Source organism: Cheilinus undulatus, linkage group 21, assembly GCF_018320785.1.
Source record: "Cheilinus undulatus linkage group 21, ASM1832078v1, whole genome shotgun sequence".
Taxonomy (NCBI): Eukaryota; Metazoa; Chordata; class Actinopteri; order Labriformes; family Labridae; genus Cheilinus; species Cheilinus undulatus.
The window spans coordinates 15,410,157-15,430,217 of NC_054885.1; the positions used below are offsets into that span (position 1 = coordinate 15,410,157).

General features: G+C 39.8%; 3 protein-coding genes across 7 annotated transcripts in view; 2 read left to right on the forward strand and 1 right to left on the reverse strand.

Moving 5' to 3' along the window:
- Nucleotides 1–3,344, forward strand: part of LOC121503629 (glycine-rich cell wall structural protein 2) — a 29,683-nt gene extending 26,339 nt beyond the window's left edge. For all 5 annotated transcript variants that reach the window (XM_041778123.1, XM_041778124.1, XM_041778127.1 and 2 more), the window contains one exon: nt 3,282–3,344. In XM_041778123.1, coding sequence (XP_041634057.1) covers nt 3,282–3,328 — 47 coding nt within the window. In that variant the 3' untranslated portion in view covers nt 3,329–3,344. The remainder of the gene's footprint in view (nt 1–3,281) is intronic.
- On the reverse strand, nt 641–3,254 carry LOC121503630 (perforin-1-like). The gene is made up of 5 exons (XM_041778130.1): nt 3,243–3,254; nt 2,358–2,932; nt 2,137–2,275; nt 1,787–1,998; nt 641–1,520 (listed from the first exon to the last, which is right to left on the reverse strand). Exons 2-5 carry the CDS (start codon nt 2,918–2,920, stop codon nt 641–643), a joined length of 1,794 nt encoding a protein of 597 aa, XP_041634064.1. The 5' UTR covers nt 2,921–2,932; nt 3,243–3,254.
- A 4,746-nt stretch (nt 3,345–8,090) lies between the features above and the next one.
- Nucleotides 8,091–19,394, forward strand: paqr4a (progestin and adipoQ receptor family member IVa). Its single transcript, XM_041778133.1, has 3 exons — nt 8,091–9,171; nt 16,668–16,886; nt 18,926–19,394. The coding sequence occupies exons 1-3, from the start codon at nt 8,898–8,900 to the stop codon at nt 19,357–19,359; spliced, it is 927 nt and encodes a 308-aa protein (XP_041634067.1). The 5' UTR covers nt 8,091–8,897; the 3' UTR covers nt 19,360–19,394.
- The last annotated feature ends 667 nt before the right edge of the window (nt 19,395–20,061 follow it).

Genomic DNA, 20,061 nt, shown 5'->3' on the forward strand with positions numbered 1-20,061 from the left:
GTGGATCAACACTGTCAAATAACTCCAACACAGAAGGGCATTTCACTACCATGCCATATGAAATCATTCTCTTGCTGTGTGCTACTGTGTATTCAACAGATGGAAAAGCTACAAGAGTACTGTGCTCAAGTAGAAGCACAATTACTCTGGTTGGAACTCACTCAAGTAGAAATGAAAGTACTGATTTCAAAATATACTTAAAAAAGAATGAGTACACAAAAAATACTCAATTACAGAAATCTAAGTGAACGTAATTGAAGTATGGGGCGCAGATGGCTCGGTGGCTAAGAGCCTGTGTTTAAGTCTGGCCTATGGCTTCTTTCTCAATTTCTCTCCCCCACTCTCTTATCCCGATTTCAAACTCTATCCACTGTTCTGCTCTGTAAAAAAGGCCCAAAAAATCCCCCAAATATATGTTAAAAAGTTACTTGATATGGATTAAACAGAGTAAAACTAAGCAAACAAAATACATGTTATTTTTACACAGAAGTCAGACACTTCTAAACAATACTGAATTTCCTCCTCACTTGTTTATCTCTTGTCTTTTGTTAAAGTTTACAAAATGCATTCTGCTTTAAAGGTCTTGGTAATACAATGATAAAGGATTAAAGAAAACCATTTATGAGGCCAATTAAGGGTTTTATATCACATCAACCACTGGAAACTCTGTGCTCAGACTCTGGTTTGTCTGAGAGCTAATTTGGTCCACGAACACGCCCATCTCTAACAGCATGGCCTTTGGAATAGGAAGAGCATGGCGAGACACATACAACTTCTGCAGACTTGGATTCATAGGTGTAGGTTTGTAGTTCATGCATAATTGTCCGCTGAGACTAGGAGCACATTTAACCTCCCATTTGAAGAAGAGCTGACCATGCTTGAGACTACAGAGATCATCCTTGACTCCGGCGGACAGAGCACACTCACATTTTCCCAACAGATCATCGTCCCACTTGTTGTCCCGGTCCCACACTTCAAATCTCACTTTCTTGCGCAATGACAGATCCTTGCTGCCAAGGGGGGCGATCATTCCCCAGCGTGGGTTGTTGTTGTTATGAATGACAGGGGACTGCTGGACCATTTTGTCGTCAAAAAACACTTTCACATAGCCATCCGTGGAACTGAAGTAGTCCCCCCAAAGACCAGAGGCCCGTTGGACAGTTATAATGACCTGTGCCATACCCCTGTGGGTGGGGCAGCAGTCTTGGTTTACAGCTGGATCATTGTGGCATTGGCAGACACAGGAGTCCTTCGCATCACTCTTGACACCAGCATTACATTTGCTACTGCAGTTCTTCCACAAGCCTTTCTCAAGGATGTAATGGCCTAGTGCAGTGCGCAAGTTTGACCGCACAGTGTCGTTCTTGGGCAGTAACTCATGCAGAGAGTCAAGGGAGTATGAGATTATGTCTGGATTCTTTGGTAAGGTTTTCAACCACTCTTTATAGGCAGATGGATCTTTGTCAGCAGAAAAGAGAAGGTCTGGCTCTGTTGTGTGGCCACCCTTTATTTCTGTAAACCTATAAAAGAGAGACTTGCTCAGAGAAGTTTGCATATTTGGTTTTAAAAGTTGAAATTTACATGCAGCTTTAAAAATGATTCAACATCTGAGCCAGAGCTTACAATTGGACAATCATAAAGAACCCAATAGAACATAAGGTTCCAACTTTAATACCCTCAAAATCAAGGTGTTGTTTGAGTTATTCATGACGTAGCCATTTAAGACACTGAAGGCTTACACCATTGTTGCAAACAGACCAAGGAAAATTATGTTGTTGCTCCATACCTGTCATTGAAGAGACTGGAAAAGGCTGCCTTGTTTTCTGTTTTGTCAATGTCCTTTTTGCAGTGCTTGTTTTTAGTTGATATCGTAGCATGGTAGGTTGCCGCTGCCTCGACTTCCAGGCACATCTGCACCTCATCAATACTGAGGCCCTGGAGGCTGGCCTGGCACTGCCTAATGCTGGTCACAGATTCAACACTTCCTCCCAGTTTCACCTGGAATCACAGAGGCATGTTACAAAATTTTATCTATCTATCTATCTATCTATCTATCTATCTATCTATATATATATATATTCATTTGTTGATTCTAGAAATACTAGAAACTAACGTGTACCATTATTTTTCATTCACCTTGGTGATGTAATGGGTACCGAAGTTGTCAATTAGTTTGTAATATGGTTGCTTCTGCTCAGGGCTGTAGATTTTGGGTAGATCTTTCACTGCTTTCAAAAATTCCCTGTGCAGCTTCGGTCTACCGGACACTCTGTAGCTGTTTAAAGACATTGCATGTATATATAAGCATTTTATTAGCCTAGTCATTGTCTTGATTGGATACATTTCTATCTCCTTACCTGTAGTACTCACAGGCCATGCTCTGGCTTGTGAAGCTGAATTTGTCATTCTTTGTTTTTGCCATGGAGTAATCAGACAGTTTTGAGTTGGTACCAGCAAGCATGAGTGAGGCACCAATCTTCCCCAATTTAAAATCTAAATTGACCTGCCAGTTGTTTTCAACAGACGAAGTGCTGCTACTGACCAGAGACTCGCTGGATCTGTAAAGTTTACTGACCACTTTGCTGTTGCAGGACTGCATTGCTCTCCAGTCGACCACTGACAAGGGCAGCTTTTGCAGTTTGTCCTCCATAAAGGTGTTCCTACACAGGGTGCAGGTCTTGTCTTTGCGTTTCCAGTGATTCATGTTGATCACATAGGCCCCTTTGCGTGCCATGGTGGTGATGTCGAAGCCTTCACCAGCCAAATTTATACCTGGAGCAAATTCTGCCTCCAGGCACTGTTTTGGTCTCCCCTTCATGCACGACTGATTTGTCAGCAGAGGGAAATGCAGGCTGAGAATTGCAAAGATGCAGATGTTTAGTAGAGACATGTTGCTTTGTGTTTGGGGATTGATTCGCATTGATGGTTTATCCTGAAAATAAACAAAACAACCTTGAGCAAGTAAATCCATGCTAGTTAATGCAGTCTAAAAACCAGGTTCTATTTCTGAATCTTAAAATCAAAGTACAAATTCATCCTCCGAGATTTTGGCCTAAATTTTGGAAAAAAAATTTGGCTCATGTTTTTAGTTTCATATCTGATTATGAAAACGCCACACATTGAAAAGCAACAATCTCTTATTGACTTTTTAAAAGCATTTTGTACCTTTCCAATTTGAAAACATTGTTTTTTAAGTCTCAATATAAAAAGTTTAATAATAGGAATAGTTATCATGTACTCACGTCTATCCTGTGTGTCCACGCTGACTAACTGTAAAGCAGATCTGTCTTTCGTTTTCATAGGGTGGACCAATTTGAGGCTTAGGTGATGGTGGTCGAGGAGAGAACAGGCTGCAAAAGGAGGGTTTCACAGCTTGATGACTTCAGAGTAAACAACTTATCTTCATACTGACTAATATGCAGCAGCCCAGAAACACAATGAATGGTCACTGTGGATCCTTCTAAGGTTGTCCTGATTGTTAGCGTGATTAAGAGCTATAGTTCTTCTTTATTTTAAATGTTTACCTCCCCAGTAGAGCTACCACACTAACATCAGGTGCTTACAGCAACTCTGTCTAACTGTCCCATCATATTCAGTGTGATCTTAATGAGAGAAGCTCATAAGTGTGACTTGACCTTCATAGAATCCCCTCCATGTTACTGCCTGCTGAGTTGGTGGCCTAATGCTTTGCTAAGATGCTCAGTTTTGGCTTCTCTTGTATTTTTCATAGTATGGAGGCTTGACTACAAAACATACTATGGTATTCTCCACTTCTCTCCTACATTTGGAAATCTTAAACATTTGAATAATTTGTTGATTGTCAGAAAAAGGAGTTTGATTTGTCAAAGTTCCACAGAGGTTTGGATTTACAAGTGAGAAGTTCGATGCAGCAGAGAGGGTGGGAAAGATGGAGGTGGTGTGAATCATCTTTAGCTCTAGTTGTCATTTCTCATTGGAGGAGCAGATAACCACAACTACCACACTGGCGTGAAGTTCACCATGACTTCTAACTAATATACCGGTAGTTTACAAGAAAGTCAACCATGCACACATTAACTGTTGTAGTTGTGTTTTTTTTTTAAATCAGAAGTGAAGCCGCACAGTACATGTAGAGAAGTGTAACTATAGACAGGGCGGACAGTGCAGTGGATAGTTCAAGCTGTGTCAGGTGACTGTGGGATAGAAAGTTGGCCCCCATGATGATGATAAATGATGAAGTCTACATGAAAGGGTATCAGATGGTGTCATCTATAATATGTGGGTGTATAGCACCTATTGAAAGTATTCACCCCAGTATTTTATTTATATTATAAATCAATTATGGTCAATAGAATTTCTTCTTTAATGTCCATGTGGTGGAGAGGGTGTCTTTGCCCCAAGTGAAGGAGTTCAAGTACCTCAGGGTCTTGTTCATGAGTGACAGTGGAAGGGACTGTGAGACCGACAGGCGGATTGATGCAGCATCTGCGGTATTGCAGGTGTTATACTGCACCGCCGTGGTGAAGAGGGAGCTGAGCCAGAAGGCAAAACTCTCAATTTACCGGTTGATCTTTGTCCCACCCATCACCTATGGTCATGAACTCTGGGTAATGACCGAAAGAACAAGATCATGGGTTCAAGTGATCTAAATGGGATTCCTCAGCCTTAGAGATAGGGTGAGGAGCTAGGACATCCGGAAGGATCTCGAAGTAGAGCCACTGCTCCTTCAGGTCGAAAAGAGCCAGTTGAGGTGGTTCGGGCATCTGATTAATGTCTCTTCAGGGCACATCCAACTGAAAGGAGACCTGGAAGGGTGGACCCAGAATTTGCTGAAGGAGATTATATCTCATCTGGCCTGGGAACGTCTTAAAACCCCCCAGGAGGAGTTGGAAAATGTTGCCGGGGAGGGAGATGTCTGGGTTTACTTGCTTAGCCTGCTGCCTCTGTGACCTGACCCAGGAGAAGCAGAAGAAAATGGATGGATGCATGGATTGATGAACAAAGTAATATCAATTTAATAATTTTTTCAGGTAAAATAAGTGATTGCATAAATTTTCACCCCCTTCAAGTTGGTATTTATTAGATGCACCTGTGTGGATAGGTCTCAATCAGGCTTTTACATCTGGACACTGCAATCTTACGGCATTTTTCTTTGCAAATCTGCTAAGGCTCTGTCAGGTTACACAGGGATCAGTCATGAACAGCCCTTTTCAAGTCCAGCCACAAATCCTCTATAGGATTGAGGTCTGGGCTTTGACTGGGCTACTCCAGAGCATTCACCTTATTGGCTTTAAACCATTTCTTCGTAGCTTTTGCTGTATGCTTTGGGTCATTGTCTTGCTTCCCCCAAGCAGTAGGTCTCTTGCAGACTGAATAAGATTATCCTCCAGTATTTTGCCACATTCATTTTACCCTCTACCTTTTCAAACCTTTCAGGGCTGGCTGCTGAGAAGCATCCCTGCAGTATGATGCTGCCCCAACTGTGTTACACAGTGGGGATGGTGTGTTTGTGGTGATGTGCAGTGTTTGGTGTCTGCCAAACATAGCGCCTTGTCTAATGGCCAAAAAGCACCATTTTTCCACTTGACCACAGAGTCTCCCACATGCCTCTTGGCGAACTCTAGTTGAGATTTAATATGAGTTTTCTTCAACTGTGGCTTTCTCTTTGCCACTCTTCCACAAAGCTTTGACTAGTGAAAAACCTAGGCAACAATTGTATGCAGAGTCTCTCCTATCTCAGCCGCTGAAGTTTATAACTCCTTCAATGATGATGGATTTAAATGAACTGGATTTTTTTGTATCAATCCTCTGACATATACTTTTTAGTAATTTTTTCTCCAGGTATGCTTTCAAAGTACACTTTGAACTTTAAATTAAATTCAGTTTGTTGGAAGCATCGGTCTTTATTTGAAAGTGTGACATGAATTACAGAGTACTGCTGGTTAAGGCGCCCCAGATTTCTCAAAGTCCCTGGTTTTGTTGTTCATCTCTCTGTTTGGTAGAACATTGCAACCTTAAGCTGAACTGTGTTTTCCAAAGCAGGGGTAAATGATCTAAAGAGTATGTATGCAATGCAGTCAGGGAAGACTGTGGTGAGTAATAGGGCCGTACCTGTCCAAAGACAAATATTTGCTGTGGCCCCTCCTAAAGGTCCTCCTCATCATCACTTTTGTGTGTTTGTGATGTTTAAACAAGCTCAACTGAACATGATTGTCCTCAGCATACTGTCTTTGTTTGTTTGAAAATCTAGAATATTTCAGTTAAATTCCCAGAGAGTCTGTTGTACGACAGGAGCCAGCAACCATAAACTTGGTTTGGGCTAAACTGAATTTAATTATTTTTTTCATGACAGCATTTAAACACTGCAGCTAGTATTAAGTTGAAATATCATGGATGTCACAGGAAGCAAGTGCAATACTAGAAGGCTATTTTGTGCTTCAAGGAAAATAACAAAAAAGAACAGGGATGAAGTTCTCTAATGCTTAGGGATTTCTTGTTTTTAAGACCTGCCTCATAACAAAGTGTCTTTGGTGTTTAATAAAACAAATGCCACATTTTCTTTACTCTAACAGTTTTTTCCCAGTACAAAGCTGTGATGTGGAAATTAACCATTCATGCTTACTATGAATGATTTTATTATTGCGGTTTGAGAAAAGTAATACAGTAGAACAGGCCACATGAGCCCCCCCACACCTTCCCATTTGGCCCCCAGAACATTTTCAAATTCAGAGCATGTGCATAGGAAAAATAATGTGGTATTTCAGTTACCCTTTCTCCTTCTTTTTCTTTGAATAAACTCCCTGCAGCTATTAAAACAACTCAAAAGCAACTGAGATTGAAACAGTTTAATCAGGAATGGCTTCATGCTTCATCCATTTTTCAGAAATCCACCTGTCAGCCATTATTAGCAAATACGATGCATGTTAAGCACATATTTATCAGTCCATTAGTGATAAAAACTGTGTAATCTATGTCAGCTCTTGCATATTAGCATCAAACCCAGTGATGGACAACATGAAAGCCACAAAAACATTCTGCTAAATTGTTCAATCGCCCCCTTGTGGCTGGCTGCGATATAGGGACTGATCTCACTGTTAGGGCCTAAAAATGACAAGTTAAAAGAAAATAAAAATATTTCAACAGAATATGTTATTTTGACCAATTTGAAAATTCCTTTAGTTTTATCAAAAATCTGCCCCCCAGATTTCCTGTGGAAAAAGCTGACCCTTGCACAAATGAAGCTGATGACCGCTGCAGTACAATGTTTCCTCTATAAACTGCTAGTAAGGGTATGAGAGACATGCATGGGGGTCGTCATTGTGCATTTCAAAAAAAAGTCAAAGGCTACGTTCACACTGCAGTTTAAAATGAGACAAACTTGATTTTTTTTCATATGTGACTCATATCTGATTATCTCTGACAGTGTAAACAGCACAAGTAACATTGAATCTGATCTTTTCATATCAGACGCAGGCCACTTTCATATGTGTTTCTAAATCAGATATGTATCTTGATCCAGATCTTGATCTTTTGGAAGTCAACTACAATGTGAACAGCCAAACAAAAAAAAAAAAAGATCTGAAAAAGATCAGTATTGAGCATTAAGGCCTGCAATGTAGGCCAAATGATTAGAATAAATTCAAAAGGTCAAAAAAAGTTAAAAGGTCAAGAATAATGTTAAAATACAGTTGAGGAAATGACTTTGTTAGTCTCGTTTTTACTTTTCCCCCATATTTACATATTTGCTATACCAATTTCAACTTTTTCTTGAATATTTAGACTTCTCTCAGGGCATTTGAATTTTACTTTTTCTCCCTAAATTGACATTTTTCACTCAACATTTCAACGTTTCTCTAAGCATGTTGGCTTTTTAACATTTTAGCTTAAACACAATATTTCCACTTTTTTCCTATAAATTTGGACTTAATTACATATTGAAAAAATGTCTCCCTCCTCTTTTTTATTCTCATTTCTTACCCTAATACTCTGCAGCGAACTCTCTGTTAAACGTGGTATGTTCCTAGGTGTGAGTTTATTTTGTAAACAATGACCGGAAGTATCGTCATCAGTAATCCATGTAGCTTGACAGTTGTGTAGAGGCGATGCAGGGGACCTGAGGCCGCCAGGGGAGACACCGGATTTCAAGGAATACACCCAGACAGAAATAATGATGGAAAATAAAGGGATAAAAGAGATGTCGAAGAAACTGAATGTAAGCTTTACAACGTGGACCACGAGTGCTTTGAGACACCCGGCTCTAATATCAGCATCCTCAGTTACAGGACATCGGTAGCCGACTGCCCGGCTTGCTAGCCCGCAGTCCTTCACTAAAATCTCCGCTCCACATTCACGGATCTCTGATTATATGTAATAGCATAACAAAAGCCAGCCTGTGTCAAACGGAACAGACCGGATGGAATAACACCCGTCTGCTTAAATTCTAGTGAAGGAATGACCTGCTAGTCCTCTACTGCAAATCTGACCGCTAGGATCAAGCTAGCATCCTCTGGAGTTGGATGGACTCGCGGCTCTCACTCAAACACCCACAGCATCCCTGCCCGGGACGCGTTGGAGCCTGTACGGCTGCCGCACAGGAATGCTAACTAATAAGGAAGTGGCTTTAAAATGATGAGGGACGCTGTCTGTCATCCACTTCTGGCTTTTAGGTGCTACAAGGACAGCTTTTAGATGCCAAATGTGATGACCGTCCTGAGCTTGCACCATGTATGTGGCTGGCCGTGTCTGTCTCCAGCCCTGCGGATGACACTCACACAGACACCGGCGGTTAAGAGCGAACAGCGGCGGCGCGGACACACCGTCACCGGGTAGTGCTGAGAGACTTTACGTGAGCCTGTTAGCGCCAAGCTAGGAGGCTAATCGCACAATATTGGAAGAGACCCAAACAAATACCAACACCAATGGTATCCCATAAGGTTTTAGTCGCAATAATATTACTAAATGTGTATATAGGTGTACAGTCTGTTTTTTACTTATTCGGCGGCGTCCTTTTAACGGTCCTGTTTGCTATGGCATTTTTAAATGGACCCAGGCTGCTGGACTGGGCGAATTCACCTCCACATCTTCAGTTTAATAAATACGTCCTAACGGGATACCGGCCAATCTCCTCGGTGCAAGACTGCATCAGAAGCCTCTTCTACCTGCACAATGAACTCGGAAACATATACACTCACGGTGAGTACAACAGCCAGCTTTTACTGCTTAGTCAGCACCTGAGATTTGTGCTGCTGGTGTGACTTTGACTATTAACCCACACAGCCTTTCAGAGAAGGTACCTGCTGAAAGGATGCCAAGCCAGAGCCCAGCTGCACTAAACTCTGCACACATGACTTAACCCTTTCTGTTCTGATTTCAGCCATACTCAAATACTGATTTGTAGAATTTGTCTGTATGATCATCTGAAAAGATGAATCATAAGTTCAAGAAGGTGGAGATCCTAAGTAGAATTTATTTATTGTTTATGTATTGAATTTTTTACTTAAAGTGATAGGAAGGTTGGTTAAAGAGACACTACATCAGTCCTAACTGTAACTTTAACTATACATATATATCAGGAATAGACAGTTTTAGTCAGTGCCAAAGGGCCACAGTGTTACAAATTATCAGATATTCTCAGTTTAACTGTTGTTATTACTAGTAATTCAGTGAGAGGAGCAATAGTTTGATTCCATGATCATTTATAATTCCAACATTTTTTTAAACCAAGTGCAAATAGAAATAGAGTTATTTTATGAGATAAACAGAATTAAATTGATTTCAAGCAGTTTTTTTTTCAATACAGCAAACAGGACAGTTTGATATATTTCACTTCAGTATTTTTTATGAGTGTCTTTAGTGATGCATATTATAAAAGTTTTACAATGCAGCCAATTATATGTACTAAATTTTTTCAAAGAACTAAAAATATAAGATTGTAAGACAAATGTTTCTATTTGCATGTTTTCTCTGCAGTTTTCTTACTGTTTATAACTTATTGGTATTTAAAATTGACATGGGGGCTGCACTGTGTGAGGTGGAGAGTCACATGTGGGACTCGGGCTGCAAGTTGCACATCCCTGATAAATACTATATAAATATAAATGGTGCAAAGTTGAGGTGCTTGACCGTATTAATGATATATAATAGAATTTGTAGCTTTAATTGTATAGTACGTATAAGAATAGGGGTTTACAAAGTACTTTAAGACCCCAAACAAAAACAGAAGACTAGACCAACAAGATCATCCACAGCATATGCATTAAGAGAACCCAAACAAAAACCAGGCCAGTATATTGACACAAAATGTTATAAAAACACAGAGAGATTAAGAATCCAGACACTACAAGAACCAGCTGAATAAGTTCAGACCAAGAGGACCAAAGATTTAAGAAGATGTGAACGGTAAAAAGATAGAACAACATAAAGAGATCAGAACAATATAAAAGGTGGGAAGAAGCACTTAAAATGAGGCAAGACAAATTCAATGAGAGACTAGAGAAAATTAAACCAATTTGAAAAAGAGGTGAAAAAAAATGCATTCGCTAGGAGCTGTATACAGTAAGTAAATTGATTAAACTTTAGTATTTATATGCAACTTTTATTTTAGAAGGAAATAATATATTAATATCACTTGATTTATTATTCTTTGAGGACTTTCCTAGTAGTGAGCTGAAGGTGCTTAGGGGGAATTCAAAACAAAAGTAGCATTAGGGACAGATGAGTAAGGTCAGTAATGAATAATGCATTTACAAATACCCGTTAAGGGAAATTCCGTCACAGACTTAAATGCAGAAACATAAATGCACATGAGAAAAAATGTAATGATGGAGGTTAATATTAAACAACAGGTTATTTAGAATTTGATTGGGGTGCAGGTGGCCTAGTGGTTAAGGCGCACCCCATGTACAGGGCTTAACAAATTTATTAGACCACCTGTCATAAAAACGGCAGAGACCATCCAGCATCATGAAGTGCTTTAATGCGGACTCTTTCATTTTCTGTGAGCTCTCCACATTTTACCATTTTGAACAGGAATGAGGAATTTCAAACTAAATTCACCTTTTTGTACCCAAATTTGAGCCGGCTCACTGGGCTTCTCTGAGAAGTCAGAAATGAATCAAGCATAACATTCAACCACTAAAACTCATTTTTCTGTTCAGGATTGCAAGTAAATAACTAATTTGACATATTAATCAAGGAATATTAATGTGCTTTACTATTTTTTCAGTTTTTTTGTAAATCAGTAAATTTGAAAATTCATGGATAACAATAATTATTAGATTTTAGCATTAAAAATATCACTTGAGTTAAAGAGCTTTTACATATTGGTGCATTAACCATTGCAGAAACATAAAAAATGATTTTGGTAATTACCAGTGCTGTTAATTTAGGGCAGCTGTGACATAAACCTTTCTTTGGGTGGTGGTCTAACAAATTTGTTAAGCACTGTATGTGATAGGCCCGGGTTCCAGTCCAGCCTGTGGCACTTTCCTGCATGTCTCCCCCAAGCTTTCATCCCTGTTTCTGATTCTGTCTATTGTCCTCCTCTGTTAATGAAGTCATAAAAAGTTCAAGAATAGATCTTTTTAAAAAAGAATGTATTTGACTGCTGCATTCATTAGTTTGCTTATCATGTTATTTTCAAAACCTGGAAAGCAGCACAGTAGTAGATTCAGGATTTTTTTCTCTTACCCATCAGTTGGTGATTAATGTAATCTGAAACAGGTAATAAAAACACCCACAATTTCAGAGAGTTAAGATTATTGCGTTGATAGAATACAACAAACATTGACATACTTTACTTTCTTAGGAAAACGACTGGAAGACTTCTATCTTCATTTTTATGCACTCCTTAGATCTAAAAGTTGACATTATTCCAATGAAAATTAGAACAAATTTCAAGGCACTCTTTCTTCATTTAATGCACCAAACAGTGACTAGATACTTAGTTACTTTATGTTGGCGAAAATGTAGGTCAGATAATGATTTAGCATCAGGTTTTTTGACAAGTAAAAGGTGTTAAAGTTTGTATTACTCTGAACTGAAATAATTAAGGTAATCATTAAGATCTTCTTCATTTTGTCAGTGTTGTCCTTGTCATGGCTATTGAGCAGAAAATGTTGTTGAGTACAATCCAGTGAAGAAAGGTGTTCACAACAATGCTATTGTTTGGCAGCACCTGTGGTTTTTACAATTCAGGCAAATTTAATAGTTATATGATTTGTGATTGTAATTTGTATTCAATATTTTATTAAAGAATAACACTTTTAAAAAAAGATGCCAAAACTGCGGCTCCTATCCCACATGTCATTGCCCATTCTGTCTCCATGATATCCTTCTCTTTAAGGCTGGATAGCTCACTGGTTTACATAACAGGCTTTATTGCAGGAGGCTGGCTTTCAAAACCACAGAAGGGGTCCTTGGGAAATGCCCCTAACATCAGGAGCACATGTTCTTGCATTGGATAAAAGTGTCTTCTAAATGACGTTCTATTCAGACCAGAGCTGTTTATGAACCAGGCTGCAGACATGTTTATTTCTGCTCTGAAATGTTCCATTTTAAAATGTGCATTAAAGGTACATTATGTAGAAATAAATTCTTCATTTTATAGTTCTATACTGGGGCAAGTCTTGCCATGGAAGCTGCCATGATAGGCATGACATGTAAATGAAGTCCATGGAAGCACTAGATTAAATGTTAAGGTCTGCCCCATAAGGAAGCAAGAACTGCCACTGGAAGCTGTTGCTGTATCTATTATTCTTGTTTATGCTGCTGTGACAATGCTCAAGTGCTCTTCTAGAGCCCCTTAGACAATTAAACACTTCTTTCATGGCATAGAGGAATTTTATACAAAGAGGGTGAAATGCTGTTGAAAGCAGCTGCACCAAGATCGAGAAGTATTTTATACCATGCCGCAAGGGGAGCTGTGCCATGCAGCAGTAAGCATGTACATATGCCCTTAAACTTTGTGGATTTGTTGAAGCTAATAGCATAATATTAGCCAGTGCCAGATACAGTAGTTGTCCTTCATACTAGTTTTGTCCACCATCCACCTCCATATTGCATCAATACATGTTGTACGCATGTATTGACAGTTTTTCTTTTTCCACGGTAGTTCTGTGATGATAGTAATTTCACACAGCCAACCTTCCATGCTTATAGTAATGCAATAGCCAGTCACATTGAATGATAATAGAAGGTGTGATCCCTGATCCAGCTGCTTAGTCTCAGCTCTTCATAAAGTGAGACATTTGTGGATCTTATTTAACATGCTTTTAAAGATTGTCCAATTAACCTGTCTTATATTAATTCACAAAGTGTGTAAGTGGCATGTTCTTACTGCCTGATATTAAATAATTGAATGAGAGCAACATCACCACAGGCGCTCCTTCGGGAGTCCTCAGATGAAAGAAATGGAAAATACACTCTGACTCATATTCTTTTTTTTTTTGTCTTTTCTGGATATTTCAGGACAGTCCAAAAATTAAAAATGCACCTGCACAAATTTAATGAATAGAGAATAGATTGATTAAAAAGTGACTGAATGAAAAATATGAACTGCTGTGCTTCCTTATTAGACAACAATGGGTCAGGGAAAGTCAAAATTAATTGCGGTTATGTGTTAATCTGCACAGCCAGAGGTTAGACTGATGTGTCAGCGTGTTAGCAATCTGCATGCTGTTATTCTATTCTCAGACTGATATGATGAGACTGCCAACTGCCTGGCAATGTATGTCTTTGGCCCTGTCCCTATTATTATGCCCATTAAAGTACATCCTACAGCTGTTGAGAGTGTACTAAGTTCATCCTCAGTGTACTCGCTTCTGACAACTTCCTCAATCTGAAGGTCGTCATTTTATTGCACCTCAGTCGGCAGCAGTTGCTCATCAAAACTGCAGTGATCACGAGGGAAGTGGCCCTTGGAAGTCTTTATAAAAGTCCAGTGACGTCAGATGGGCATGTGACCTGAAAATGCACCTTTAACATCAGTGTCTGTACAAAGGTGTGATGTTTAATCTGGTGAGCTTCCGTCTAGCTAGAGTGGAAATGCAGAGGAAAGCTTGTTTTTTTTTAATGTTCTGACATTTAAGATCATGTTTTATGAGCCTTATTTGCATATAAAATCCCTTTACACAACTCTGATCTCAGACACTCAGTGTAGCCCTGATTGGAGCTGAGAATGGCCGGTCATCTGTGCATGGATGAGTGGGGGAGGAGCAGCGATAACACACTTAAAATAGATGTGTTACAGTAGATGGCATTGCCTGTATCACCTGGCCGTGCATTGACATTGGAAAAGGCAGAGTGAGCAACATTAAAAAAAAAAAAAAATGGGGGTCAGGGAGTACGATGTGTGATAAATGATCGTAACAACTGGATGTGGATCAAATTTCAAGGTCTGGATTTTGCTCACAAAGCAGTGAGTGTCTCTCCTATGCCAAAAACAGACACATAGATTGAACCAAGTAGCATTAGCAGTGTTGGTCCTTTGCTGCATCAGTATAAAAGCCCACGGGGAGCCTTGTCTTTTCCTCACAGGGTAACACGGATACATTTGTGCCAATCATGTCAGTTTCTGCTCTGCTCCACAGTATTCTTGCTGGTGTCTGCACACACTCAGCATTGTTGGAGCCCTTTGCTGCCACTCGCTCTTGGACTGTTTAAAAAAAGAAAACAAAAGTGTACCTATGCTTTCAGAAGTCCTGAGTTAAACCGTCATCAGGCATTGCTCTCTTCAACAGTTCTTAAAAAATGAAGCCAACACAGATGTGCAGAAACTTGCAATTTCTCAAGTGTCCACTTGAGGCTGGCTCCACAAGCTAAAGAAGTCCTATTAACACTCATTTTAAAACTCTCATTTCGACAGCAGAGATTAAAGTGTCAGCAGCCTTTTTAAAAAATGTTTTCGAGCTGAGTAGCAAATTTTTTTTATCAGCACATACTGTACAGAGATAAATCCTCAATGACTGGTTCATTTTGATTATATTGATGCTCACAGTTATGCACAATAAGGGACATTACTGATCTGAATTACAGGTTGATGCATTGTAGCTGTTTGCTGGGAAGCTTAACAGATGCTCCAACTCCACCTCTCAGCTTGGTACTGGTTGACCATAAGTTACAGCTGTGAATGAAACAGCACACTTTTCAGCACACTAATTCTATTAGGACTTATTCCAAACAGCAATGCGTATTTCACATAAACTTCCTATTAAGGCGTCAACAGCAAGTGGAGTGGGATGAACATCTTAGTTTGTTAGCTTGATGCTAACACATACTGTAAAGTGCCTTTAATGGGCTAACACAAATTTAGCTCCCCATTCACAGTAATTTTAGATTAAGAAAGAATGCCTTCTGAAGCAGGTATTTATGTATTCTTTAATCAACAGTATATTATAAAGACTGATCATTTCTTAAATGACAAGGAAATCTTTCTGGGACCACGCTGTGTAGCATTTGCATTTGGAGGTTTGCAAAGACACGGTCCACCCTAAATTCAAGCAATATTTACCCTTTATTTCAAGCCTAAATTAATTTCCTTGTAGGCAACAAAAATAGGAGGGCTTGATGAGTTTAAATGTCAGGATGGTGATGTCTGTGTGAATGGCCATGCTAAGACCAGTGACAAACTTTTTCATCTGCTCCAAAGCTGATTAGAGCCAGGCTCAAGAGGCAAATAGCCAGAAGGCTAGCACTTATGCTATTGATCCAATGTAACCCACTGATATTATTACCATTTATTATTAAATGACATCTAGAGGGCCTGTTTACAGGGCCTTTCAGGAACCAAGCCATTTTTGTGAGCAGTTCTGTGTACAGACATGATCTAGATGTAGTAATGCCTTACAACCAGGTGCTAGTAAAGCTCATTTAAAACTATTCTTTGAAATATGAGATGAAATCGTAATGAACACTTGAATTTTTATACAGTAATGTCTGCTAGAATATTCAAAAATAATGTCCCATCTCTAGTTCTGAATTAGTGGTATGTATGTGTATGCTTTGTGTGTGCGAGAAATGCCAGAATGAATACTAAGATAAATCTTAAGCATGATATGCAAACTCACTCCTGATTCTCAGCTGCATTAAAATGCTTTGTAACCAGCAAGTGGTGTAAGAATAAAAGCACTTAACCATGATACATTTTAGAATTAGTAAGAAAAAAACCAGAGTCAAAAATGCATTAAGTATTTTTGTTAATGCATTCTAACCAGCAGGTTAGAATTCTAATACACTAATCCTGTTTGAGTATGTTGTAAGCAATATGCAAGTATGCAGTTTTGGCCTAAAGCCTGGCATACAATAAGATTTGTTAAATCTCTGAATTTTCTCAATGTGTGAGACCTTACATAGCCATATGACAGATCCAACCATGTTGTCCTCATAGTGTGTTGTGTGCACCAACAAGACCAACATGGGACAAAACTCAAAACTCCAAATCTGTCATGGATATATGTGGCTTTAGAGTAAACAAGCTAAATATGGCTGTTACCTGCTACATCCATTGTGGTCCAATTAACTTAAAATGGGGGTATTATGCCTTTTTTTTCAAGACTTTACACCATCTCTCTGATACGTAGTAGCTTATGAAATTCCCTACACAATACATGCCAATTTTTTCCTCAAAAGTAACATACAAGCTTGTTTTTTATTTTCACTGGAACAACCACCTGTGCTATCTCCGTTTACAGGCATCCCTCTGGTTTGCTTCCTGGTGCTGCTGCCTCTTAACATTCCCTGGTCCCAGATCAGCGTTACGTGGCTGGGTGTGGTGCACTTCCTGGCCTGCCTATCGCCTCAGCTGGGCTCTGTGCTCTATCACCTCTTCATGAACCACGAAGGAGGGGAGCCCGTGTACCACACCCTCCTCAAGCTGGACGTGTGTGGAATCTGCATGATCAACACGTTGGGTGAGTCTCAGTGCATTTTCTTTACTGCTTATCGTTTTGCATTCATCCTCGGCTGCACTTGTGTTATTGCTGCTGTGTATTGTCTGAGGGCGGAACTTCTCAGTATTGATTGTCAATGATTTACCATGAGGTGGTTTGCTTGGAGGTTTACCGTTATTGATTCGTCAGAACAAATTTGACAACTGAGTTGAGAGGCCAGTGTAAGCAATAATCCAGGTTCTGTAATGATTGCTGATCTGTCCATGCTGCCTGTATTAACACAGTGACATGGGCTATATTTTACTTTTATTTGTGGAGTTTAAACAAGCAATTTAAACAGGCAATAATCCATGAAGATGGGGTCAGGATTTAAATTTTGACCTCTGACTTCATATTGATATTATATTAAACTAACATATAAAATTGATGTAAATGGGTTTTTTCCATAGGGGCAGTGTTAATGCAGCAAAGCTGCACCTGTTAAGTAAAATGAGCAGTTATGGCTTGATGGTCCTGACCTGCTTGTTCACATTATGAATATTTTGAGACAAAATTAACTTTAGCTTTGGTGCTGTAAAAAATCCTGCATTAATTGTTAAAAATGTCTGGTTAAGGGTAATATATGTCCTTTAAAAGGAAAGTTATGCCTGTTGCAGTTCCTCAGACCTGAAGGGGACTGATACAGATGATTTACAATAGTGCATTTATAATATTTCTTTGGCAAAGTCTCACATTCCTACAGCTACTATGGCTGAGTGTTTCTAACCTGATCCCTGTGATGCATTTTACTCCCTCGTTCTGTCTTCCCCTTCTCATCTCTCTTCATCTGCTGAAATAATAACAGCACTTAATTTGATAGTTCCAGGTTAGTTCACTTGTTAGTTGCCTATTGATGAATTGATGGAACAATCAACTATTTTCTAATTTTTTCAGTGTTTTTAATCCTCAAGTTTAGATACTTTCAAGTTTTCTTACTTGATTTAATGTATTTTTTCTCCAGTGTTTTGATGCTGTTTTTGTTCATTTTATCAAAATTGAAAAATCTGAAAGGTTTTGCTTTACCAGCTTGTAAATGACAGAAGTAAAGTGCTGAATTCAAAGACCTGTCTGCGGTGTTCTGCTCTGAGAGCAAAATAACCCACAGTGCTCAAACATCTTGACCACTTTGGGGTTTTGTTAGCAGCATGTGTTGCATTGATGCTGTTAGGTTGAACATCAGCGCTCCTTTTTGTATACTACCTCAGGCTGAGCCATAGACGTGTGCCACACGTCCTACTGAAATTTTCAAATTGCAGAGGGTGAAATATTTAATAGTTATATACATTATGCAAACCTTCAAGTGTCAGTTTCTCAGAATAGTTTGCAAAATCCAGGGGTGGAATTTCGTTTTTTGGGGTAGTTGTACTTTTTTGAGTACATTTCAAAATCACATTTACTTTTTCTTCTACTTAAGTAACTTTTAACCAGAATAACTTTACTTTTATTTGAATGGAATACTCTTGAACTCCACAGTAGCATATAGCGAGAGAATGATTCCACATCACATCCCAAAACAGCTGTTGTACAGAACAAAAAACATTAAATCTGAAACACATTTGCACCATGGGTGAAGTTATCCACTGAGTTTGAGTTCAGAACTGTGACTCTGGGTGCTTCTTTGGACGTACAGTGCATATTCTTCATCAGTATGCATTGCCTAGGTATAAGGTTGACTCTCTGCTTTGCTCTTTTCAGAGGAGACCCAACTTTCAAAAGTTACTGCAGCTGTCATATTGTTAATATTCGAGTGTAGTTTAAATATATTTAGTGTGACACTTCTAAAGTGTTTGAGTACTTTTTAAAAAAATCCTCCTTTCATTGTTTTTTGTATGTTTTTCTTAATCAAAATGAGAATGAAACAAAAATGAGCATTTCCTTCAATATAGAAGTTCATGTCAAAATTGCAATATTACTTAAAATAGTCACAATGTCTTTTTTCCCCTATCACAACTGCTTTTGATTATTTTCCCAAATTGTTGGGCCCTGGTTCTGACTTCCCCCTGTATGTTTTCTTGTCTCAGGGGCGCTGCCCATCGTCTACAGCACACTGCTGTGCTACCCGTTCATCCGCACTGTGGCCCTGTTAGTCTACATCCTGCTGTCCAGCCATGCCATCTACTGTGCCGTAACGGCTCGGAGCAGCGTTCGCCGGCTGCGCTCTTTTGCCTGGCAGGCGCTTTTTCGCTTCTCCTTCTTCCTGCTCCGCTGGGTGGGCGTTGGCGGTGGAAGCCCCACCTCACTCCGCCACTTCCTCACGATGGACGCGCTGGCCGTGCTGGGCGGGGTCATCAACATCACGCGCATCCCGGAGCGTTTTCGCCCAGGCCTCTTTGACTACTGGTGCAACAGCCACCAGATCATGCACGTACTGGTGGTGGGCTCCATCCTCTACCTGCACTGGGGTGTGCTGGACGACCTGCTGTGGATCAACAGCTACAACTGTCCCTCAGACTGACTCCCCCGAAGCCCCTACCCCCTATCAAGGAGTACCAGGATGCCAAATCAAAGACCTCTGGGGGGAGGAGGGTGACCAGGGAGGGAAGGGGAAGGGAGGGGGGACTGATGCTGCGAGGTCAGATGTTGTCTGTGCATGTGTTTGTCTCATGCCCTCCAACTTAGAATGTTCATATCTACGTCCATCTTGGTACTTTGTGCGAATGTTTGTAACACGCACAAGCAGTTTGACTCTCACACTTGCCGCAAACATGGACGCACAGGTGTAAACAAACACAAAAACACAGGATAAAGGAGAAAAAGTATTGACACTGCAAAGTCTTAGGTAACGGCTCTAGTTAAAGGCTCCTGCTGATTTTAACGCCTTTACTTAACAGTAGAAGTAAACTTGAGCTTAAGTTAAAAGTACGTTCGTTTCAGATGGATAAATGATATCACGCTCAAGTCCTCTCAGATGTCACTGTTGCTACCTATGCAGCACATCCATATCTAAACATCACATACACAGCACAAAGCTCACACACCCTCACTCCTATATTTTTATACTACATGTACATAAAGTATTGCACGCAGCGCTCATTGACTCTTCACTATGTCCACCAGACTGAGTTTTACTGAACCCGTTCTGTCCGTGTTTCCTTGCGCTCTGCCACTGCCTCCTTTTTTGTTTATGTGTCAGTGTGTCGGAGTTGTCTGTTAGATA